At 50.1% G+C, this 24,925-nt stretch overlaps 1 protein-coding gene across 1 annotated transcript in view; it reads left to right on the forward strand.

Annotated features, from left to right (window-relative positions):
- The window catches only part of SPTBN4 (spectrin beta, non-erythrocytic 4), a 66,422-nt gene that overhangs the window by 40,219 nt on the left and 1,278 nt on the right, over positions 1-24,925 (forward strand). Inside the window, exons 22-36 of the mRNA XM_016166806.2 lie at positions 8,743-8,967; positions 9,900-9,989; positions 12,078-12,356; positions 12,448-12,578; positions 13,424-13,628; positions 14,527-14,907; positions 16,122-16,366; positions 18,635-18,773; positions 18,868-18,952; positions 19,327-19,523; positions 20,085-20,707; positions 21,498-21,567; positions 22,125-22,417; positions 23,541-23,714; positions 23,846-23,888. Coding sequence (XP_016022292.2) covers positions 8,743-8,967; positions 9,900-9,989; positions 12,078-12,356; positions 12,448-12,578; positions 13,424-13,628; positions 14,527-14,907; positions 16,122-16,366; positions 18,635-18,773; positions 18,868-18,952; positions 19,327-19,523; positions 20,085-20,707; positions 21,498-21,567; positions 22,125-22,417; positions 23,541-23,714; positions 23,846-23,888 — 3,180 coding nt within the window. The remainder of the gene's footprint in view (positions 1-8,742; positions 8,968-9,899; positions 9,990-12,077; positions 12,357-12,447; positions 12,579-13,423; positions 13,629-14,526; positions 14,908-16,121; positions 16,367-18,634; positions 18,774-18,867; positions 18,953-19,326; positions 19,524-20,084; positions 20,708-21,497; positions 21,568-22,124; positions 22,418-23,540; positions 23,715-23,845; positions 23,889-24,925) is intronic.

Consider the following 24,925-nt stretch of genomic DNA (forward strand, 5'->3'; position numbering starts at 1 on the left):
CTCACCTCCCAAGGTGTGCCGGCTCCTGTCTTTACATACCAGGAACCATTTCTGACTATCACCAAAAGGAAACTGAGGCTCCAGGGGGTGAACTTGCTGGCCCAGGGGAGCAAGTGGCAGAGGCTGGATTCAAACCCAGGTCTCTGGACTTGTCACTACTCCTTTTGAGATGCCGCCTACATAGCTGTGCTCCTGAGGTGTTTGGCATAGGGGCTGGCAGAGAAAAAAGTCAACGTATAATGACAGTAATTAGTATTTATTCATTTATCTCTGCAGCAAATCTTTATTGAGCACCTACTATATGCCAGGTGCTTTCTTAGGTGCTGGAATACAGCAATGGGCAAAATTGAGAAAAATCTCTGCCCTCTTGGGGCTCACATTCTGGTGGGGGAGACAGGCAAAGGCACAAAGGGACAAACATCTGAATATGATGCTGTCATCGTTTTATATACACCGGTGTGTCTCCAGGACCCCTTTACCCCCTACAGATCGTTGAGGTCCCTAAAGATTTTTTGTTTGTGCAGATTATACCTACTTGATATTTACCGTATTGAAAATTAAAACTGGGAAGTATTAATTCACTTAAAAATGCCCATAATAAACCCATCATTTATTAACCCGAAAGCATTCTTTTATGAAGAGTAACCATATTTCCCAAGACAAAAGAGAATGTAGTGAGAAGACTGGTATTGTTTTCAATGTTGCAGCTCTCACGTCTGGGTTAGAAACGCTGAGTTCTCACCTCTGCTCGTGCACCCAGTCTCCTATAGGAGCAGCCTCACATGGGCCCTGCAAAATCCCGCTGCGCTTAGGAGAGATGAAGGCAAATTATACCTTGGTACTTTTATAAAAAGAGTTGTGACATTGCAGATCCCTTGAAAAGATCTCGGGGTCCCCAGGAGTCCCTGGACCACTCTTTGAGAACTGCCGATGTACCCTCCGTGCCAGACACCGACACCCCCCTCTTCCCCAGCAGCCATCCTAGGGATGGGCTGTGGTTATCCTCACTGGATACTTGGGAAAACCACAGCACAGAAAGGGCCTGTTACTCGTCCAAGGTCACACAGCCACCAAGTAGCCATTCAGGACCAAGTTTAGTTCCTGTGCACCCTCCTCCCTTGATACTTCCAGCCCCCAGTAGGGAAGGTGGCCCTCCTACTGGCCTCTGAAGCATTGATCACTGCCTGAAGTCCACACCCAAGGGCCTGGGTTGGCAGTGGATACACAGGGATGACTCGGCCCCAAGTCTGCTCTGAGGGATCTCCCAGAATATCAGCAGAGACAAGTGGTGCTTAGATGGTCAGACAGGAGGGAGCCGGCAGTACAAGCAGCCAGGGGCCAAGCGGTGAAATCTTGGACAGGGGAGAGGGACAGGCTTGAGTTCAAATGCCAGCCAGTGTGTATGTTTAGTCCCTCTCTGAGCCTCTGTCATCCCATTGGGTCAGACTACTTCGGCACTGGCCTCCCAGGGCCATGTGGGGCTGTGCACTGAAATGGCACCTGGGATCTGGTGAGGCACATTCCATTCCCAGGAAATGAAAGTCTGTGACTGTCAGGGTCCCAGCTAGAAACAGAAGCATGCCCCGTTGAGGACAGTTTGAGGCAGGCTTATGAAGAGGCTTAACAAAGGTGTAAGCAGGGAATGGAGAAGCCACAGGGAGGGTGAGCAGGGTGGGTCTCCCAGCTGGAGGCTTTAACCTTGCCGGAGAGGCAGAGGGAGGAGAGGAAGAAGAAAGTCGCCTGGCAGGAGCTGGGGCCCTTAGCCAAGAACGACAGCCAGCCCTTGACAGTGCTGCAGGGAGGAGCTGGAAAATGATACCCAGGCCCCTCCCTCCTCCCTCCTCTCTCCTCTCCCCGCCCAGTATCCTGCTGGCGCCCCTTGGTCCAACCTGCTGACTTTATGGGCGTGGTTTAACATTCTGCTTTCGCTGTCTTGAAATTCTTAATGTTCGAACAAGGGGTCCTGCATTTTTATTTTGCACCAGGCCCCACAAATTGTGGAGCTGGTCCTGAGCCCAGCCCATGTGGGAACCTGAAGGCAGGTTCCATACAGGTCAGCCCCCTAGGGCACAGAGCAGAGTGGAGAAGCTTGACTGTTAGTCCAGTGACAAACAAAGACATCCTGCCTGGCAGCAGGTATTACTAGTATTATTAATAGTCAGCTCTTCTCCTGCAGCCTGTTGTAGTGGATAAAGGCGCGCACTTGGGACCCTCATGCTAAGCCACTCCTTGACAGCAGGACTGTAGGACTGTAGGACTGTAGGCGGCAGTACAACATCACGGTCAAGGCCATGGACACTGGAGCTTGGTTGCCTGGGGTCTAGCCCTGGCTCTGTGACTTACCAAGAGTGGGTGACTTGAAAATTACTTCTCTCTTTCTGCCTCAGTTTCTTCTTTAGTAAAATGGGCATAATAACAGTACTGACCTTGTGTGGACATTGTGAAGGTTACAAAACAGAATGCATAAAGCGCGTTCAGAATTGTTGGCCCAATAAATCTAGGATTCAATATTTATTTACAGGTTTTTCTTTTTTAATTGTCTTCAGCCGAAGGGGATATCACTACACTGTGTTCCAAAGTTATTTGGGTTAGTTACGTCTGCTCCTTTACTGCGGTTATGATGTAATGTGAAAGGCTTGTTTCACTTGTTTCTGTTTGTATTCCATTCGGGCATTTCCTCCCATCCCTATGGTTTTATAAAAATGTATCTGGGAGGGCGCTAATATGAAACATTAATGTAGTGCCCAAAGTCAGGACTATCTTCAGTTCACTTGATCTTCCCAAATTGCTAGAGTCAATTGAGCTTCTTCGCAGCTCAAGAACACCTGGCATTGTCAGACATTTTGGATTTTCCGGCTCGTGGACGGAAAGCATAACTCACTGTGGTGTTTGCATTTGCGTTTTGGGGGGAAGTGGTGAGCTTGGGTATCTCCGTCTCTTTTTGGCCATTCGGGTTCGAGAGGCAGGATTTGGGGCTTCCTGCTCTCGCCAGAGTGCAGAACCAGCTTTTCCCTACCCACAGCGGGACGTTTAGCCTCACCAAGCCCTGGAGACCATGACGTGGGGTCCCCATTGTTTAGGTAAGAAACCGAAGCCCGGAGGGGACAGGGGACTGGCTCTGTGTCACAGAGCAATGGGTAACAGTGGCAAGACCCATTAGAGGACTCCGGGGCTCTTTTCCCAGCAGAGGGAGCCCGAGGCTAGAAGTGACTCAGTGGGCCGTGGCCCTCAGATGGAGCCCAGCTGGGCCTCAGGAGCTGCCACTGGGGAGGGGCGGGGCCTCCTGACGCCTGCTGTCCTCTGAGGCCTGCCTGAGAGTCCAGACACTGGGCATATGCAGAAGGGAGGGAACCATCCAGCTAGGTATATCTCCTGGCTGCCCCAGGCAGCAGGCTACCAGACCAGGCTGGGCTGGGGTAGGTGCTGGCTCCTGGCCTGAGAGGTTGCGGAGATCCTCCTTTTCTTCTCTCAGAGCTTGTCTCTCAGTTCTGCTCCCCCCAGTTTCTCTTCTTTTCTGTCTCTCCCATTTCTGTTTCTCTCACATCTTTTAGTCTCTCTGTCTTTTTCTGTCTCCTGTGTCTTTCTTGTTATATCTCTGTCTTTCTCACTCTTCTCTCTATCTCTTATTTCAATTCTCCATCTCTGCCTCTCCCTTGATCTCTCTTATCCCTCTGTCCTCCTCGTGTCCTCCATTTGTCCCTGCCCAACCTGCTACATCAGGCTCCTGGGACCCCACTTCTCAGATCTAGGCCATGTGACCCAGAGTTCTCTCTCAGCACCTCCTGCCCAACTGTTCTTCTGGCTGTGGGGCCAGATGGTGGAGTCCCAATCCCCCACTTCTCCAGTCCTCAGGGGCCCAGCCAGCTGGTCTGGCTCAGCCACCAGCTCCTGCTTGGGGAGGAGGGGGTGCTGGTCTCCTGCCATCTGAGGGAGACCAGCCAGGGGAAAATGCACTGGAGTCTTTGCAGCTGCTAGGCAGAGTCCCAGGGGCCTCTTTACCACCCCCTCCCTACGCAAGGCTCTTTCTCTGGCCAAGGAAACACCCTCCTCCCCTTTTTTCATTCTTTGTGCCACATTTCTTCATCTAGCTCAGCATGGTCTAGAGGAAGAGGCCAGATTCAGGAGCTTCACAGTCCAGTGAGGGCAAGTGATCCCTCCTTTCTGAGCCTCAGCATCCCCAGTGACGGAGAAGCAGTGACTGAGAGCTACTAGGGCTTTGTGGTCACATGGCCCTAAGCTCTGACAGTTTTTACTTTGGACCAGGGACAACTCCTCTCTGGGCCTCGGTTTTCCTACCTTTAGTGTCTTTTTTTAAAAACCGAGATTTAATTCCATACCATAAATTGCACTCTTTTAAAATGTGCAATTCAGTGCTTTTTAGTGAATTTTCAAAGTTGAACAACTCTCTCCACCATCTAATTCCAGAATATTTGCATCACTCCAAAAAGAAACCCTGAACCCATTAGCGCTCTCTATTAATTTATTCCCTCTACTAATCTACTTTATATCTTCGTGGAGTTGTCTATTTGGAGCATTTCAAATAAGTGCAGTCATATAATATGTGGTCCTTTGTGTCTGCCTTCTTTCACTTAAGAATGTTTTCAGAAGCCATCCATGTTGTAGGACATATCAGTACTTCGCAGTTCCTCTGGTTTCAATGTTTAAAGCTAGTTTAATTTTTTAAATGTTAATCTCTAATACTACCAAGCCAAGAGAAGCAGAATAGCATGCTAATTAGTCCAACAAACAAAGTCAACACACATTTGCAGAGACCTACTCTGTGCAGGCGCACAGTGCCAGGCGCTGGGATCCAACTGTGAACAAAACACTCCCGTCTTTCCTGACCTCATATGCTGTTAGATGAGAATTAGCTGAGTTATTCCTTGTCAAGTGCTTAGAGCAGGGCCTGACACAGAGCGAGCTTTGGGATGTATTACCCGTTATTGCTGGTATGGAATAAGAACTTCAAACAGAACGGTAAAAAGGAAAAACTCTTCCTTCCCCTCCACACCCACAGTCCCACTCTCTAGGGATGTAACTGCTTTCGGTAATTTCTTCTCTATCTTTCTAGAAATATTCTACACACACACACACACACACACACACAACCATACACACTATACTGAAGCTTGCTTTTTCACGTGACACAATACACTAAACATCTTTTCTTGTCTCAAAATGTTTGGCTATATCTTGTCCTTTTAAACTGCTGCATGCTATTCCATGGGCTGGTTTGATCATTTGTCTTTCACCAGCCTTTTGTTGAGAGACCTCTAGGCTATGTCCAATCTTCTGCTAGTATAGTGCCAAAACAGACATCCCTGTTCATACGTATTTGAGCCCATGTGCAAGTGTTACTGTACAAAATGGTTCTCAAAGTGACACTCTTGGGCCAAAGGGTATGTACATTAAACTTCTTGATGGATATTGTCAAATAGTCTTTAGAAAGGCAGTGGATACATCTCAGTGTGAGAGCAGTTATGTCTTGCTACAGTCATCATCATTAGATATTGTCAAGATTTTTAATCTCTGCTAATCTGAAAGGTGAAAGATACTGTCTTGTAGTTATTTTAATTTGCATTTTCCTGAGCATCGATGGAGGCTGAACATCTTTTCGTGTTTAATGACCATTGTACTTCTTTGTCCTTTCCTACATTTGCAGGAAAGGATACACATTAAATGGGTGTTCAAAATACATGGCATTTTTGTAGAAGTTGGAAAGTGTCAGTATCTAGAATTATTCCATATCAGGTCATGTGGCCACTTGCTGGGGGTTGTGGAGGGGTTTTCATCTAATGGGAAATTGGACTTATAACCTTAACATTTCAGACTATATGTAAGTTTCCTGAATTTTAATGCATTTTTATTTTCTTAGTGCAAAAGGTTTGGGGTGACTTGTTATAAAATTTCATTTTTACCCATTTTTTTGACTCCTACAGAGTGTGAACTGTATCAGCTGAGACTCTTTAAGAAGCATTTCATAAGATTTTAACCCAAATTGACGTAGGCCAAAAGAAGACTTCGTTGGCTGACGTAGCTGAAAGATCTAGGAGATATGCAGCTTCTGGCATAGCTGGCTCACTCATGTAAATTATGTCCTCAGGAATCTCTCTGTATCCATTCTTGCACCCTGCTTCCTCTCTGTTGGCCTCATTATTGGGGATTCTGTTTCCTTGTGGTGGCAAGATGGCCTCCAACAGCCCAGGCCTACATTCTGTCAGCTTAGGAACCCCGTGAGAAAGAGAGCATCCTTTCTGAGTGCACATTCTTTTCCAGCAAAAGTAGGAAGAGTTTTCATTGGTTGATTTTAGGTCACATGCCAATCCTTGAATCCAATCCTTGGCCACAATGATTCAGTGGGCTCATGGGCCAGGCCTGAGTCACATGGCCATTCTTGGCCACTGAGTTTCATCAGCTCCTCAGGAAGCTGGAATTGTTTTCATTGGCCCCGCTTGAGTCACATGGCTATCCTTGATCCAATCCCTGTGACCAGGGTGATTCCAGTGTTCTGATTGGCCACGCTTGGGTCACGTGGCCACCCTTGGTCTTGTAGGTTTTCATTAGTCCCTCAAGGAGCTCAGGGCCTTAGAGTGGGCTTCGAGATGCTGCTGCGAAGGGGTGGATGTTGGGCAGGCAAAAGCATCATCTCTGTACTACAAACCTTGGAACAAAAGTCTTGATTCGGTTCTTAGTTTTGAGTTCTGGGTTGCAGTTTTTTGATCTGTTACCACTTAATTTCATTATTGTTATTTTGTCTTCTTTTCAAGCTTCCCCCAACTGGTTAGAATCACACAAGCAATAAGTAAATATGTTCTTTTGGTAAAAAATCTTACTAACCAAAATGTCTTCAGTAAAACAAAGCCTCTCTTCAGTGTGCCTTCCAGTCTCACACCCCAAAATGAACCTCAATTATTATTTGGTTTGCACCCTGCTAGACCTCCTATACATTTACAAATGTGCCCGGGGTTTTATTTTATTTGTTTTCCATGTCTAATTTAAATTTTTGAGCACATTCATTTTATGGTTTGGACATCAAAACCTATATCAAAATTGAATGTGAAAAAGCCTCTCCTTCATCCATGTCCTCATTCACTAAGTTCCCATCCCCCCGATAGGTACCATCTGCTCTTAATTTTTTGTTTATTCCAGGGAAGTTTTACGCATGTGCAATTCATTGCAAATCTATATTCATATGTATGTTTTAAATCGCTTTTTCCTTTTAACACTGAATTTTAGCTGTTATCCCATACTGTTGTCGATTTGTTTAACCATTTCACTCCTAACTGGCATCGAGGTTGTTTCCACTTTTTTCTCATTATAAATTCTGCTACAATGAGATCATTGGACAAAACATCTCTGCTACGATGAATATCTTTAGACAAACATCTTTGTCCATTTGTGCCAGTACTTTTTAGCTATATTCCTAGAAATGGAAATGCAAGTGCTGAGTCAAAGCATTTTGACACATTTTGCATTTTGATAGGACCTGCCAAATTGCTTCCAAAAAGGCTCTCCTCATTTACATCACTGCCGACAGTGGCTGAGTGTGCCCATCTCTCTGTAGCTTCGCCAACACTAGAGATTATCAATCTTTTACATTTTTGCCAATCTGATGACTAGAAAAGGATGCTTTGTTTTAATTTATATTTCCCTGCTGATGGGTGAGACTCGTGTGCTTATTTTTTCTCCTGTGTGCTGGCTGCTCACAACTGATGCCCATTTCTCTTTTGGGCAGTCTTTCTTTGAAGCTCACACTCTAGAAGCAGTGGACCAATAAAAAACCCACAAGCAAAGACAGTTGTCTGGTGGTGGTAAGTGCTTTGGAAACAAAGGAAGCAGTATAATGGGCAATTTTTTGATGGTAAAAAACTAACTCCTTACTCTAATACATATTAAATATTTTTCTAGTTTGTCATTTGCCTTTAACTAACATCTAGAAATTTTGGTTGATGAAAAAGTATTTTATGTGGCCAAATTTGTAAATCTTTCCCTTTATGGTTTTTATGCTCGGGAAGATTTTCTGCATCCCAAGATTATAAAAACATTTGCCCAGGTTTTCTTCTAGTACCTTATGGATTTACTTATTCCATTTAAGTCTTTAATCCATCTGGAACTGTTTTCAGCATAAAGAGCCAGGAAGGCATCCAGCTTGGTTAGTCAGTTGGCCCATGACCATTCATTGAATAGTCAGTCCATCTTTTCCTTGAAGATTTGAAATATCTGTATATAAATTCTCCTGTGTATTTGGTTGTGCTTTTGTACTCTGCCTATCTCGATGGTACATCAACTATTTAAATCGCTATAGCTTTGTATTTATTTTTCATATCTGGAAAGGTTGGCTCTTTGGACAAATTACCTTTTTCTGGGCCTCAGTTTCCTCCTCTGTAAAACAGGGATACCACCAACTGTGAAGGGTTTTTCTGAGAATGAATTAATGAACCACTTTAGTTCAGGGGGTCAGGTATGCCTCTTTGTGAAGGTAACATTTGAGCTGAAATCTGACTGACAAGGAAGCACTTGCCTAGCAGAGGGAACAGCAAAGGCAAAGGCCCTGAGGCCGGAACTAGCTTAGCGGACTGCAGGATCAGAGAGGAGGGCAGCTCTTACGGAGGGAATTGAGCAAAGGGAGAGTGGAATAGTGGGCCGTGGCAACGGATTTGCTGTCACCGTCAAGGTGCTGGAGAGCCACATCAGGATTGGGATGGAGGGTGGGTCCCGCTGACCCTGTCCCTATTCCCACAGTCGATGGAGTCTCAAGTGGAGGAGTGGTACCGCGAGGTGGGAGAGTTGCAGGCGCAGACGGCGGCGCTGCCGCTGGAGCCCGCGAGCAAGGAGCTGGTGGGCGAGCGGCAGAACGCGGTGGGCGAGCGCCTGGTGCGCCTGCTCGAGCCATTGCAGGAGCGCCGCCGCCTGCTGCTCGCTTCCAAGGAGCTGCACCAGGTGGCGCACGACCTCGACGACGAGATGGTGAGGCCTGACGCGGTGATCTGGGGCGGGGTGCGAGGCCAGGGGCGGGCCAGCGGGCCGAGGAGGTAGAGACCCGGAGCGGGGGCGGGGCCGTGGTACCTTGGCGGGTTCAAGAAGTGGAGGTGGCTGGGAGACCTGGGATACTTAGACTCAGTCGTTCAATCCTTAACTTATTCATTTACTCATTCAGTTATTCATTCACTCATTCATTCACATTCATTCACTCATTTTTAATCGCTCATTGATTTATTTGTGAAGTCATGTATTCATCGATTCATCTTTTTTTTCCTTTCTCTACTCATCGATTTACTTAATACTCATTTATTTACTCGTCGCTCATCCATTCATTTCCTCATTCAGCCATTCACTTCCGGATTTGCTCATTCATTCACTCACTAATTTGCTTCCTCATTTATCATTCTGGCCCCAGCCCTGTGCTTAGATGATGCTGGAGTCACAGGGGTGACCAATGCAGACCTCATCCATTCCTGCCCAGTAGAGCTCAGAGTCCAAAGGGGAAAACAGACTTATTCCTAGACAGTGACAACTCAGGGTGGGTAGGATTGTGATGGGGGAGTTAAAGGGGCCCTGGGAACCCAGACTCCTCTGGACAAGGTCTGAAGTTAGTGAGGATTTCTTAGAGGAGGGAATGTCTGAGCTGAGACATGAAGAAAGAGTACACATGAGCCTGCTGAGGGAGTGGGAAGGGAATTCCAGGAAGCAAGACCTGCCTGTTCAAAGACCAGAGGTAAGCATGAGCCTGGCTTGAGTGCAGAGAGCAAGCTGGAGCGAGTTCAGAGAGGAGGCGGAAGATGTGAGTGGGCTCTTAGGTGAGGAAAGGGCTTGGATGCTGTGCAGATGGCTTACAGTTTAGTTGGGATTCAGGGCTCCTGGGGTGCATTCTCCCCTTGAACTCACTGTATCCTCCCCAGGCATGGGTCCAGGAGCGGCTGCCACTGGCCATGCAGACAGAGCGAGGCAGTGGTTTACAGGCTGTCCAGCAGTACATCAAAAAGAACCAGGTGAGCAGAGCCTGGGTGAGGGATGGGGTTAGGATGCATTTGCATTCCAGTGATAGAAAACGGCAGAAAACTGCTCAGGGTGGTTAAAGACAAAAAGAGGAATTCTTTGGCTCTTGTCATTGAAAAGACTGTGGACAAGCAGGTATAGGTGTGTCCAGGTGCTTCTGTGATATCATAAATCACTCAGCTTCAGCTCCTTTGTTTTTTTCTGTGTTAGCTTCGTTCTTAGACCAACTCTCCTCTCCTGGTGGTAAAAGACCTCCAACAGATTCAAGTTTACATCTCACCAGCAAAACTGAAGAGAATTTCTCTCTCTAAAAAGATGCCCAGTCTCACTAATCAGCAGTATTTCCAGGACCAACTTTTACTGGCTCAGCTTGAGTCACATGTCCACCCCTGAGCGACTCATGGTGGCCAGAGATTCAGACTGCTCTGATTTGCCTGGCCTGGGCTAAGAGCCCACCCTTGGAATGTCAGGTGGAGTCAACCCTAACTTAATACCTGTGCTGAGATGGAGCAAAGTAAGTTCCCCAAAAGGAAATCAGAGTCCTGTGACTAGAAGTAAGAGGAATGGCTCTTGGGCCATGAAAAGGAAAAACAACAAACAAAAACTCAAAACACCCACAGGGAGAGAGGACAGAGATCAGTGAGAATGCTTACTTCTAAGCTGAGCACCGTGGGAAGCTCGTGAGCCCCTAAAATCTCTGTTCATCTCTCTGGGTCTCAGCTTCCACACCTAAATAAGTAGAGAGTTGGTCTAGAACAGTGGCTCTCCGATTGCAGAGAAACTCTTTGGTCAAAGAAATTCTTTTATCAAAGCGCAAAGTTAGAACACATAAAAGAGGAGTGACAATAGCAACAAAGCACTGATTAAAGACTTACTATGTGTCAAGTCCTGTCCCAGGGTTTATGCTACCCCATTAAATCCCCACAATTATCCTATGAGGTAGGTATTGTCATTACCCCCTGTTACCGAAATAGTTGGGAGAATGGGGCACTGAAGGATGCTGGGGAGGTGCGTATACAAATTATTTTGAAAGGTTTGTGATCGTGCTGTACTAGACAGAGCTCTTTAAGAGGCTGGAGTTTTTCTTAGATTTTGTTTTTCTATCTTGATGTAAACACTCTTGGCCATGGACAGTGTCGGAAACAAACAGAACTAGCCTGTTATTTTCACAGTTGAATAAAATGATCAGGTACACTTAATGCTTAAAATTGGAGGGAGGTAGGGTTCAATGTATGAGAGTGCTGGATCCACAGGGGCTGTTAAATGATTGATAGCTGTTGATATTGACTGAGCATCTACTGTGTGCCAAGCACAATTCTAAGTGCATTATGGTACAACAACCCACAGAGTAGATATCAGCAGCCACCACTAGCCATGTGACTTCAGCAAGTTCCCCAACTCTGTGCCTCATTTCCTCATCTATAAAATGAAAATGATAATGATGTCTGGTCCCTGGGCATGGAGAGCGGACCAGATGAGTGGCTACATTTTGCAAAGCACTTACTTAGAAAAGTGTCTGGAAAGCACAGGAGGGGTTAAATAAGGTACTTGGTGCACTACAGAGCTGGTTGAGGGAAGCTTCTGGGATGATGAAACTGTTCCATATCCTGATCTGGGTACACGGGAGACACATGCGTAATATGTGCGGTGTGGCACCCCTAAGATTTGTACACGTCAGTACGTGTATACCCCAGCTGCCCCTAAACAGCCTGATTCTCAGGCCTGCTTTTAACCAATAGCAGGGATCTTGCATCACCAGGCGGCTTGGTTCCCAGCACAATCTCTGGAGCCAGCTTTCTCTGCTCAAATCCTGTCACCCCTTTACTAGGTGCTTGTTATGGGATGATGTACTTTGTACTTCGCGTCTCTCTGCCCGTTTTCCCACCTGCCACACGGGATATGAGTGAGTGAGCGAGTGAGTAACGGCAGATCCTTCGGTGGGACCTGGCACAGGCTGGCGGATGTGCAGGTGTTTGCCACTCTCTCCTGGGACGCGCCAGTCGAGGAGGCGCACGCGGTCTTGCAGGACCTCTGAGCGCCCCTCTCCGCTGTACTCCCCCCCCCGCATCTCCCTCCCCCAGGGCCTGCGGCGGGAGATCCAGGCTCACGCGCCGCGCCTGGAGGAGGTGCTGGAGCGCGCAGCCGCGCTGGCGGCGCTGCGCAGCCCCGACGCAGAGGCCGTGCGCCGAGGCCAGGAGCAGCTGCAGAACTCCTGGGCTGGACTGCGCGAGGCAGCCGAGCGGCGGCAGCAGGTGCTGGACGCCGCCTTCCAGGTGGAACAGTACTACTTTGACATGGCCGAGGTGGAAGCGTGGCTAGGCGAGCAGGAGCTGCTCATGATGAGTGAGGACAAGGGCAAGGTGCGCCCGGGCTGGGGGGTGCGGTGACCTAGGGGCGCTGGAGTCCGGGGCCGGCCGCTGCCGCCTCATCGCAGGCGCCGTGTGTCCCCAGGACGAACAGAGCACCCTGCAGCTGCTCAAGAAGCACCTGCAGCTGGAGCAGGGCGTGGAGAACTACGAGGAAAGCATCGCGCAGCTGTCACGCCAGTGCCGGGCGCTACTGGAGATGGGGCACCCGGACAGGTGGGTGGGCGCTTGGCGGTGGACGGGACGGGGCGGGGGCGGGGCCAATCCTTAGGGAATGATCTAGTAAGATCTGAAGCTTTGCTTTTGAAAACTGGCACAGGGCCAGAATTGGCCATACGGGTAGGAGGGGCCCTCGATGTCGCATACTGGAGCCCACGGATTTTGGCTAGTAGTTGGAGCTGGAATGGATGGACACTGCCCAGGGGTGATTGAGAGGATGCGGCCAGGAGCCCTGGGATTTGAGCCTAGGGTTTGGGGGCGTTGTCTAGGACTGAGGTGATAAGTAATAGCTCAGGACAGGGGAGAGTCCTCTTCCCACCCATTGCCTGAGCAGTGTCTGGGAGTTCCGTGATTGGGTATGGCCTGAGACTTTAGAATGGCTGGCCAGTGGTCTTCCTGAGGTCAGGTGTAGGGGCTACATGTGGGAGGTCTGGACCAGGAGTGAGAGCTGAGAGGGAGCACAGGGCTAGATCTCTGACCGCCCAAACCTGGAGACTGGAGCTGGAGGTGAGGTGGATTGGCTGCAGACCCAGGTAGGGAGTCTGGAGTCCCACCCAGGTTGCTAGAGGGGAGGGGCATGGAGCTGCAGATTGACCAGCTTTAGGGAAAGGGGCGTTGAGCTTATCTTGTTTAGGAAACCCTGAGCGCTGAGGTACAACTACTGGGTTGAATGAATCCAAGGCTTGCAGAAATCAGTCCTGTGCGAGGGAGTCCAAGGGATACGACCCTGTCTGAAGGTTCAGAGGAGTCACAGCCATGCCCTGAGGGAGGGTGTCAGGGGGTCACAGCTCTGTCCTGCAAGTCTCAGGGGCTCCCTCCCTGCTTCTCCCTGTCCCCATCAGTGAGCAGATCAGCCGGCGACAGTCTCAGGTGGACCGCCTGTATGTGGCACTCAAGGAGCTGGGCGAGGAGCGCAGGGTGGGCCTAGAGCAGCAGTACTGGCTGTACCAGCTCAGCCGCCAGGTGGACGAGCTGGAGCACTGGATCGCGGAGAAGGAGGTGGTAGCAGGCTCACCTGAGCTCGGCCAGGACTTTGAGCACGTCACGGTGAGCATCGTTAGCAATAACAATAATACCAGTGACTACTGTGTATGCTATTAAGGTTCTCTGGGCCTCAGTTTCCCCATCTATAACTTGGAGATAATAATAGCACCCACCTCGTGGCTCTGTTGTGAGCCAAATGAATTTAATATATAGTAGTTACACCTATCCATGGGGTATGTGTTCCAAGACCCCCAGTGGATGCCAGAAGCCTCTAATAGTACTGAACCCTATATATACTATGTTTTTTTCTACATATATATACCTTTTCACTTAGGAAGTGTTTTACAGCTTCTCTGTGGCATATCCAAACTGCCAACAATAGGACTCTTGCACTTTGAGGCCATTATTAAGTAAACTAAGAATTACATGAACACAGGCACTGCGATACCATGACAATCAATCTGATAAACTCGATGGCTACTAAGTGACTAACAGGCCAGGAACACACAGAGTGGAGACGCTGGACAAAAGGAAGATTCATGTCCCAGGCAGGATAGAGTGAGGCAGAGTGAGATTTCATCACACTACTCAGAATGGCATACGATTTAAAACTTATGAAGTGTTTATTTCTGGAGCTTTCCATTTAATATTTTTGAACCACAGTTGATCATGGGTAACATAAACCATGGAAAGCAAAACAGAGGGCAAAGGGGGCCGCTGTACTGTATTGCACTTAGGACAGTGCTCGGCACACACAGCACCCCATACAGTGTTATTATTATTAGCATTTTATATTTTTATTGTTGATACTATTATTGTTACAGAGTAAGTGCTCAATAAGTGTTAAATTTTTTAAATTATGATTGTTGTTATTCTCACTGGCCACAAAATGGTGGTTTGGAGAGAGTGTGGTATATACAGCACCTTTGCTCATACCATGCCCCCCACTTCCTGGTGGCAGGTGCTGCAGGAGAAATTCTCGGAGTTTGCCAGTGAGACTGGCACGGCGGGGCGGGAGCGGCTGGCGGCCGTGAACCAGATGGTTGATGAGCTTATCGAGTGCGGCCATACAGCAGCGGCCACCATGGCCGAATGGAAGGATGGACTGAATGAGGCCTGGGCTGAGCTGCTGGAGCTTATGGGCACACGGGCCCAGCTTCTGGCTGCCTCGCGGGATCTGCATAAGTTCTTCAGCGATGCCCGAGAGCTTCAGGGACAGATCGAGGAGAAGCGGAGGCGCCTGCCCCGCCTGACCGCCCCGCCTGAACCGAGACCCAGTGCCAGCTCCATGCAGCGGACTCTACGCGCCTTTGAGCATGACCTGCAGCTCCTCGTGTCCCAGGTGGGGTGCCAGCGGCCAGGAGGGGAAGGGGGAGGGCCTGGACAGCGTAACCAAGGGAAGTGGGCATCAGGGCAGCAAAAATCAGGCTGTAGGGCACATTGAAACTAGATGGTGGGACAGATAGAAAACACCGTGGAATGGAGAAATTAGATGATGGAGCAGGTAGAAAATGAACTGATTTCGTAGTACACAGAAATCAGACAGTGGCAGAAAAAAGTGATATAGCGTTCTGATAGAAATCACACAATATTTCAAAGCGCATTGGCCAGGGTTTCTCCTAGGAACTTTGAAGTGAATCTTACCCAAATCCAGATATACAGCCAAAAAGAAATTGGGAAAAGATTAAGAAAAATGTGCCTGTGAAGCAGATAGATATTAGATGTTCAGTCTCTGACAGAAATCGTGTGATTTTCCTGAAAGACATTTGATGGGGGTGGGTTTAATGGAAATGGCAATGGAGCTAATAGAAATCAGGCAATGGGTTTGATGGGAACTGGGAGGTAGATCTGAGAAATCAGATGGAGATGAAGCTGTGGGCCTGACAGAACTCAGGCAGCAGAACTGAAGGAAATCAGGTTGCAGATCTCATGTAAGGTAGAAGTTGAACAATTATTTTTATTTAAGTCATACAAATGACTGTTAGAAATCAGACGGGGAGATTGATAGTGATTAAGTGGTGGATCTGATAGACAGTGGTGGTCATTTCAAAAGAAATCAGAGGGAGCAGTGGATCCAATAGAACTCATATAGCAGAACCAATAGAAATTAGACAGGAGACCTGATAATAATTGAATAGCCATTCTGCAAGAAATTGGGCAATACATAGTGGGTCTGAAAAAAATTGAGTAGAAACAAAAACTGGACAGTATGTCTCATAAACATCAGGGTGGAAGGATGTTTCCTGAAGGAAATCAGATCTGTCTGAAACAAGATAGAAGTGGGCCTGAAAAAATGAGGTGACGGGTGCAATAGACATAGAGCTCTTAGACCAAAAGAAATCAGATAGTGGACTGAAAGAAACCTGGGGGTAGGTCGAAAAGAATGCAGGTAAGTCAAAGAAAAATCAGGCAGCGGACAGGGAAACCCAGGTGTGGGATCAACAGGGTGTGGGCTCCTTGCGTTGTTAGGCTCTGCACCCAGCCAGCAGATGGGGGAAAAAGAGGGCGGAGCCTGGTCCCATGGAGGGCTGGTGCTCCACCTGGCGTGCCCCTCAGGTACGGCAGCTGCAGGAGGGGGCAGCCCAGCTGCGGACGGTGTATGCCGGAGAGCATGCCGAGGCCATCGCCAGCCGGGAGCAGGAGGTGATGCAGGGCTGGAAGGAGCTGCTGGCAGCCTGCGAGGACGCCCGCCTGCACGTCAGCTCCACAGCCGACGCCCTGCGATTCCACAGCCAGGCCCGGGACCTGCTCTCCTGGATGGATGGCATCGCCGGGCAGATTGGGGCAGCTGACAAGCCCAGGTGCCCCTCTTCACACCTCACGCTTCCTACCTGCCTCTGGGCAGCCATTCCCAGCCCATCAGCAGCCCCCTTCCCATAAGAAATCACAATAGCCAATATCTGTGTGTCACTTCTGTGTGCCAGGCGCTATTCTAAATGCATCGTGTGTACTAAGACCCCTTTCAGGCCTGGCATTGGGGGCTCAGAGCATGGGGCATCCTCCTGCCTCTGTCCTTCCCAATTGCCCACTACTATCCTCTCGGTTGCAGCCAGAATAGGGACAAGGAGGTGCGGAACCATATGTGTGGCTTAATCTGGTGGGCACTGATTTATTGCCCACATAATGGTTCATTGTGAGTGTCTGGTAGGAGCCTGTCCCACAGTGATAGGAAACCAGGTGCATTTCTTGGCCCCAGGTGTCGTTGGCTGGACCCTCTGTATCCAGCTGCAGATGAGAAAAAGAGGATCACATGGGAGGTTTTAGGGACTAAACCTGCACTCACGTAGCATTATTTATGTAACTGTGAGGCCTGCAGTCTACATTACTTTACTCAGCAAATATTTATCGAATGCCTACTGTGTGACAGATTGTGAGCAAAGCCAATCCCCTGCCCTGATGCAATTTACATTCAGAGGATGGAGACAGGCAACAGATAAGTAAACACACACCTAATAGTATTTCAGATAGTAAGAAGGGCTCTGAAGAAAAATAAAGCAAAGTAAGGGGATGAGGTGCTAGCTGGTAAGGCCTCTCTGAGGATATGATGTTTGAGACCTGAATGAAGTAATGGTAAAGTTTGGGAAGAAGGGTTCTCCAGGTCAGCAGGTACAAAGGCCCTGAGGTAGGTTGTGCTTAGGCATGTTTGAGGAAGATCCAGACAATCTGTGGCTGCATGGAGGGAGTGAGGAGAGAGTGGAGAGAGGCAGGAAATGATGTTTAAGGGGCAGTAGGGTATAGTGAGGAGTTTGCCCTTTTTCAGAGTGAGAAGGGAGCCATGGGAGTGTCTAGAACAGGGGAGTAGTGTGATATGATGTACATTTGAGAAAGAACACTCCAGGTGCCTTGCGAAAAGTAGAATATGGAGAACAAAGATGGAAGCAGGTAGACCAGTCAGGGGGTTGCTGCTGCTGCTTTTGGCTTGGGTTAGTATGGTGGCTGTAGAGATGGGGAGAAGCGATTGTTTTTAGGAATTTACAAAATCTTTTTATTATAAAAAATTTCAAGTATACACAGAAGTAGCCATAACAATGTAGTGAACCTACATATACATAGTGAACAACGATCAACATTTGGCCAATCTTGTTTCATCTATAAACTCCCCCATGCCCCTTCTACCCCTTGCTGAGTTATTTTGAAACAAATCCCAGGTCATGCCATTTCACAGCCTATGCTTTAAAGTTATAAATGTCCAGTCTTGACTGATGGATTAACTTCAAGGACTGAGGGAAAAAAGAGCCAAGGATGAATGATGGGTGAATTGACAACGACGGAGAATTTCAGGGGAGAATCAGATCGTTCTAGAGAGTCTAAGTATTAGGTATCATTACAATGTGAAACTTTCATAAATAAGTTTGGCCATTTTAAGTCTTATAAAGCTATACTTGCTGACCAATGGAACCTTTGGAAATTTGGAATTTGTTTTGGACATATGACAGTGGGGTACAGCGCTGTCCAGTAGCTCTATGATGCAAGCCACAAATGTGAACCACATATATAACTTAAGCTTTTCTTGTAACCACATTAAAAATGTAAAGAGAAGCAAGTGAAAATTAATTTTACTAATTCATTTTATTTAACCCAGTATATTCAAAATGTTATCACTTCAACATGTAGTTAATATTAAAATTATTGATTTTTTATTCTTTTTTACACTAAATCTTCAAAATATGGCATGTACTTTACACTCAACACATCTCAGTTCAGACCAGCCACGTTTCCAGTGCTCAGTCACCACCCACGTCTAGTGGGTACTGTACTGACCAGCATACTTAAAAGGTTAGAATCATCAGCTAGTGGAACCTTCAGAAGCATAGCTTTAGGAAATTGGAAAGATTTGGATCTTGAAATCCTAGTTTAGAATTACAAAAGTATGACATTGTAGCACCCTGGAGAAAGTTGGAATCATTGAATCAGTGGAGAAGCTTGGACCCTCAGAATTTGGGCATAAAAGGTGGGTGTCTGGAGATTGTGTAGAACTTCGGCCTCAGAGATCTAGGCTCTGCTGCGACTATGGGGCGGGCCGAGGGAAGCCACCTGTGGCTCAGATCCCTGCCCACTGCCCACTGTAGGGACGTGTCGTCGGTGGAGGTGCTCATGAACTACCACCAGGGCCTGAAGACAGAGCTGGAGGCACGGGTGCCTGAGCTGACGGCCTGCCAGGAGCTGGGGCGCTCTCTGCTGCTCAACAAAAGTGCTATAGCTGACGAGGTGGGGAGGGGCGCAGGGGGTCTCCCTCTGCCATCCATGCTCATTGGGGTGGGAGCCGCCCTTGATGCCTCTCCCACCCACCCACCACTCCCAGATCCAGGCACAGCTGGACAAGCTGGGAACCAGGAAGGAGGAGGTGTCGGACAAGTGGGACCGCCATTGGGAGTGGCTACAGCAAAGTGAGTGGGGGCCCAGACACACATGGCTCGAGGGCACAGGGACATGCTCCAGTGGGTTTGAAAAGGCACAGAGGGTGACACAAGCATGCTTTGCACACCACTCATTCATGGGGCCCCAGTAGCAAACACGAAGGCCTGGCAGGGTGGACAAGGGGTCTGACTTGCCATTGAAGCCCTGGTGGCAGGTACCTCGGGGAGAAGTTGGTGGGTGCCCTCAGAAGTAGCTCTAGCCTCTCTGATTCCTTCAGAGCTCAGAGTGGTCAGTGCTGAGCATCAAGGAAGCCATGGGGGTGTGGAGGCCAGAGAAGACAGCCACTGCCCCATGAAGGGCCCCGGGGTACCCCAGCCCACTTACTCCATGTGTCTCCCCTCAGTGCTGGAGGTGCACCAATTTGCCCAGGAGGCAGTGGTGGCTGATGCCTGGCTGACAGCCCAAGAGCCGCTTCTGCAAAGCCGGGAGCTCGGCAGCAGTGTGGACGAGGTGGAGCAGCTTATCCGGAGACACGAGGCCTTCCGCAAAGCAGCTGCAGCCTGGGAAGAAAGATTCAGCTCTCTGCGGCGCCTGACCACGGTCAGCACCCAGATCCTGCCCCATCCCTCTATAGAGACAGACATGCTGGGACTTGGTATTTAGCACTGCATTGAGTGAGGCAGAGACAGACCCTCACAGGGCTCCAAGCCCTGGAAGGGGTGGGTGGTGGCAGGGACAGACCTGGTACCAGACAGTGACAACCCAGGGCTAAGATGGGGGAAGCACGGGGGGGGGGGGGGGGGGGGGGGGAGGGGGGGGGCTGTGGGAGCCCAGACGCACTTGGCCTGGCCTGGGGGAGGAGAGACCCTTGTAGTCAAAGGCTTAAGGTCCTGGGTTGGGGGACATTCAGGAAGGAGGCAGTGGGGGATCAGAAAGGCAGCTAGAGAAAGTGATGATATAGCTAATCCTTAACACTTGGGGGTTGCGGGAGAAAACAGGAATTAGGTTTCTGGCAGAGAGCAAAGCATGGGCACAGGCCTGGACAACCTTTCTTTGTCACGACCAAAAAACTGATAAACTGGGTGGTGAGGCAGACGACCCAGAGCCGCCTTCCCAGGCCAACGTCCTCCCACACCTCCCTCCCCGCCTTTGCGTTCCCAGATTGAGAAACTCAAGGCGGAACAGAGCAAGCAGCCGCCCACCCCTCTGCTGGGGCGAAAGTTCTTTGGGGACCCCACGGAACTGGCGGCCAAGGCGGCGCCTCTGCTGCGGCCAGCAGGCTACGAGAGGGGCTTGGAGCCCCTGGCCCGCCGGGCCTCGGACACTCTGTCTGCCGAGGTGCGGACCCGGGTTGGGTACGTGCGCCAGGAGCTCAAGCCCGAGCGCCTCCAGCCGCGCATCGACCGGCTGCCGGAGGTCCCGGGGAGGGTGGAGCCCACGGCCCCGCCAGCGGGACGAGTGGACGTGGTGGAGATCGCCGGGGTCCCTGCGGCGGCGGCGGAACAGGTCCGGTCACGGCCGGAGCGGCAAGAGTCAGCTGATCGCGCGGAAGAGCTGCCCAGGAGGCGGCGGCCGGAGCGGCAGGAATCGGCAGATCAATACGAGGAGGCTGCGCGTAGGCGGCGGCCAGAGCGGCAGGAATCCGTGGAGCACGAGTCGGCACACAGCCTTACCCTGGGCCGCTATGAGCAGATGGAGCGGCGGCGCGAGAGGCGCGAGCGACGGTTGGAGCGGCAGGAGTCCAGCGAACAGGAGACACCCGCCAGAGGAGAGCTGGCCAGGGGGTGAGGCCTCACGTATTCGGGAGTGAAGGAAGGGGGTCCGGAGAGTTCCTGGAGACGCGCAGGCCCAATGGAGAGGGTTTCCGGGATCAGAACTGCCTAGTGAGAGGAAGAGAGTCCTGGTACCCATTTTGCAGAGATGTAATCTAAGGCTGAAAGAGGGTAGGCGATAAGCCCATTGTCCCACAGCAGCAGTTCGAATCGTTGAAAGAAAGGACAGAGTTAGCCAGAGTGTGTTGTGCAGATCAATCAGCTGTGTCCCCAGAAAGAGGTCTTGGGTCAAATGTTTCAGTGACGACTTCCTGATCTAATTTCATATTTTATGAACATTTACTGAACACCTACCCTGTGCAGTATGTGCTGGGGAGAGCAGTGACCCAGCCAGCCCTAGCCCTGCTTTCATGGGGCTCACATTCCAGTGGGGGGAACAGATTTGTCACCGGACAGTGATGACCCAGAATGATCAGAACTGGGACGGGGGAAGTCCAGGAGACTTGAGAGCTCAGGGTTGGGTAGGAAAAGACAGCAATGCCTTCAAAGGCTAGAAGGCACCAGTTTGCATTTGGCTCTTTATGCTGCTTAAAGCTCAAAGGGGAAAGAGGTTCTCATTCGGCAGCCATGGCCTGAGCACCTGTGTTGTGTCTAAGGCCAACAACATCTGAGACGCAGCTGCATAAGCAGACAGGGGTCTGGCATCTGGGGCCAAGAAGTAGAGGCTGCTCCAGCCAGCCAGGCTGGTCCCTGGGAGAAGGCACCTCAGTTCCATTGGGTCTTTCTGCCCCCCTATCTCCAGGAAGGCCACCCTGGCTGACATTGTGGAGCAGCTACAGGAGAAAGAAGCAGGCCCAGGGCTCCCTGTTGGGGTAAGTTGAGCCTCCAAATGGGTGGGGAACGGGAGAATGGGGACACTAGCTCCTAGCCCTGGGTCCCCGCATCTGAACCCTGCAGAGAGACTCAGAGAATGGAAAGGGCCCCCAGATGCTCCCCATAATCTGAAAATTTCTCCCTTAGATGAGGCCACAGACCTCAGAGACTCCTTTCCCCCTCCACACACACTCTTCCTGTATCTGCCCTGGAATTTCTCCAGTCTCAAATTTCCTTACAATCACATACAGAAGCCCCAGATTCCTCCTACAGACAGCTGGGATACCTCCTGCCTGCACCCCACCTCTATGGCCCCCTCCTCCCTAAGCTAAGATCAAGAGGGACTCCAAACTTGGGAGTCCTGGCATTTACTCCCAAGACCAGTGGGGCCCCTAAGAGCTGGGCCTCCAGCCCTGAGGTCCTCCCATACTGGCCTCCAAGACAGATGGCCCTGCAGACAGATGGGACCCCCAGAGCCGTGAGTTCATCCAGATGGACCCCCCCCCACACACACTCCACTCTGGACAGCACCCCTCTTCCCCCTCCCTTCACACAGCCGTCGCTGCCTCAGCCTCGCGAGCTTCCCCCCGGCCGCCTGCCCAACGGGCTTGAGCCGCCCGAACGGACACCACGGCCGGACCGGCCGCGGGCGCGGGACCGGCCCAAGCCACGACGGCGGCCGCGGCCAAGAGAGGGTGGTGAGGGCGGGGGAAGCCGGCGCTCGCGCTCGGCTCCGGCCCAGGGCGGCTCCACCCCCGCGCCTCCACCACCGCCCACTCACACAGTTCAGCACGAGGGCTTCCTGCTGCGCAAGCGCGAGCTCGACGCTAACCGGAAGTCATCCAACCGGTGAGCTTGTGGGCGGGGCATTGGAAAGCCGGTATCAAGCTCAGGCTCTCTAATGAGTGACTAGGTGAACCTGAGAAGGGGGTGGGGCTAAACTTCGGGGCATCCAACCGGTGGCGGGGTAGGTGGGGCCTTATGAGGGGCGGGAGTTAATGTTGAAGAATCAAGCAATAAACAGGAGTGGCCTAAAGTTAGTGTGTCCAATGGGTGAGCGGGTGGAGCTCAGAAGGGATGTGACCCGAATGAAATGTTCCAACCGTGAGTAAATTGCAACCCCATCTAATAGCAACGAATCCAGGAATTAGTTAAAACTAATAGCTACTGGATGTGGGGTAGAGAGGTTTTCAATAGCTCATGAAGTGGAGCCCGGAGAAGTCAAAACCAGTGAGTGGGGCGAGTTCACCCTCGAGGTTTCAAAATGGAGTTAGATCTTAAGAGGGAGGAGCCCAAACTAGGGCCGTGGACATCCCATATGGATGTCCAAAATGCGTGCCTAACGGTAATGCGTGTACTCTTGGAGTCCAGCTCCTAATTGTCCAACCCCTTTTTGTCCATTTGGAAGACAGAATCTAGGGAGAGGTAAAGCCAACAAGGGTAGCACTGGCCAATTAGTAGAGGCCTAGATCCAAGATGTGAATGGGCAGAACAGGCTGAGATGGCCTGTGGGTCTCAATAGCCTGTCTTCCCTGTGCTGAGGCCAAAGTGGGACTAAACCGGCATCTTGGTATATTTTGCTTTTGGGGGACTTCCTCCTCTCCAGTTGGGGTTTTGGCTGAATAGGGAGACAGGAATTCCTCATTCCAGGCAGAAAACCAGTAGCTCTCCTTTCAGGAGGTTCCATGGGAAGTGGAGTGGCTAGGAACAGCCCAAGCAAAAGGCTTATGGAAGAGACAGCTGAAATTTGGCCTTCTAGAAATTCTGCATGAGAGGGGATAAGGCAAAGGCTCAGTACTGAGAGGCTTAGACTCCCCTCAGCTTAGGAACAGCCATAGAAGGAACACCCAAATCTTATTGCCCAGCTAAAGCAAAGGCCCCGAGAGAGGAGATTCAGCCCATGAAGGCTCTTGATAAGAGTACCCAGGCAGAGTGCTGCAACTCTGCCTTGAGCCCTGTCTCATTGCCCCAGGTCGTGGGTGAGTCTGTACTGTGTGCTCAGCAAGGGAGAGCTGGGCTTCTACAAGGACGCCAAGGGCCCGGCATCCGGGGGTACGCATGGTGGGGAGCCACTGCTCAGCCTCCACAAGGCCACCAGCGAGGTGGCTAGTGACTACAAGAAAAAGAAGCATGTCTTCAAACTCCAGTGAGTTCCCCAATGGGTGAGAGGGAGGGATCCAAGGCCCAGCTATGACCTGCTCCCTGGGAGGACAGTTGGTGGACTCATGGGCCAGGCCCCTGCCCCAGATCCCCCAAGTCCTGTGTCTCTTCCTACAGGACCCAGGATGGCAGCGAATTTTTGCTCCAGGCTAAAGATGAGGTGAGATCTGGTCTTTTGTCTCCCTTATTCAGACTTCAGGAACCACCTGGCTGGCTGGTTTCCTGGCCCAGAGTGATGCGGCTGTGAGAGGGGAAGCACAAGCCTGAGTTACCAGGCCTGTAATTGGAAAGCCCATGGGCGCCTAGAGCTTAGGGGAAGTTCCTAACCTAACTAAAGGGGCAGTGGATTGGGTGAGAGATGGAGAATCAGGAGGGCTTTGCGGAGGCTCCAGGACAAAGTCCAACCTTCTTGCCTTGGCCTCGGAGGTGAGATTGGAAAGACAGGAGGGAGTTAGCTAATAAAAAGGGAGGGGGATAATACAGGTAGAGGGAACAGCAAGTGCAAAGAACTAGAGATGCAGAATTGCAAAACATTCAGTGTTTGAGGAGAGTTCAAGGAGAAGTTTTCCGAGAAAGGTTTCCTGGGAACTAGATATCAAAAGGCATTGCAGGCCATTCAGAGGTTAGGTTTGTTCTAAGGGACCTGGGGAGCCATGGCAGAGTTTTGAGGAAGGGAGGATTACAGAAATATATAAGAAAGATCCCTTTGTCTCCGACTTGTATGATAGATTGGAGAGTGCAAGAGTGGAGGTGTGGAGCCCAGGAGGTGGCCAGGGCAGGAACTCAAGTGGGAGAACACAGGCTGGACCTGGGCAGGCGGGTGGAGAGGGGAGGAGGAGGTGGGTGAGAGAGACAGGAACATGAATGAACTTTGGGACTGGAGCTGAGAGTAGAGATCAGGGGAGGAGGAGCAGCGATGGAGATAATTTGAAGAGATGTTGAAAATAATAACACTTTTTATATCATTCGGCTTCACAAGAGGCTATGAAGTAGGCCTTTATTTTCTCCCTGCATCTTTATCTTTTAAATGGAGATAAAAATAGTTTTCCATCATAAGGTTATTGTGAGAATAAGTTGATACATGTATTTACAAGAGCCTGGTAATGTCAGTGCTGTATAAGTATCTGCTGATATTTTTTGTTGTTTATCTCTATAGTAGGAATTAGATGTAATCATACTGCATAGGATTAAGCAGAT

The sequence above is a fragment of the Rousettus aegyptiacus genome, unplaced genomic scaffold, assembly GCF_014176215.1.
Source record: "Rousettus aegyptiacus isolate mRouAeg1 unplaced genomic scaffold, mRouAeg1.p scaffold_m13_p_14, whole genome shotgun sequence".
Lineage (NCBI taxonomy): Eukaryota > Metazoa > Chordata > Mammalia > Chiroptera > Pteropodidae > Rousettus > Rousettus aegyptiacus.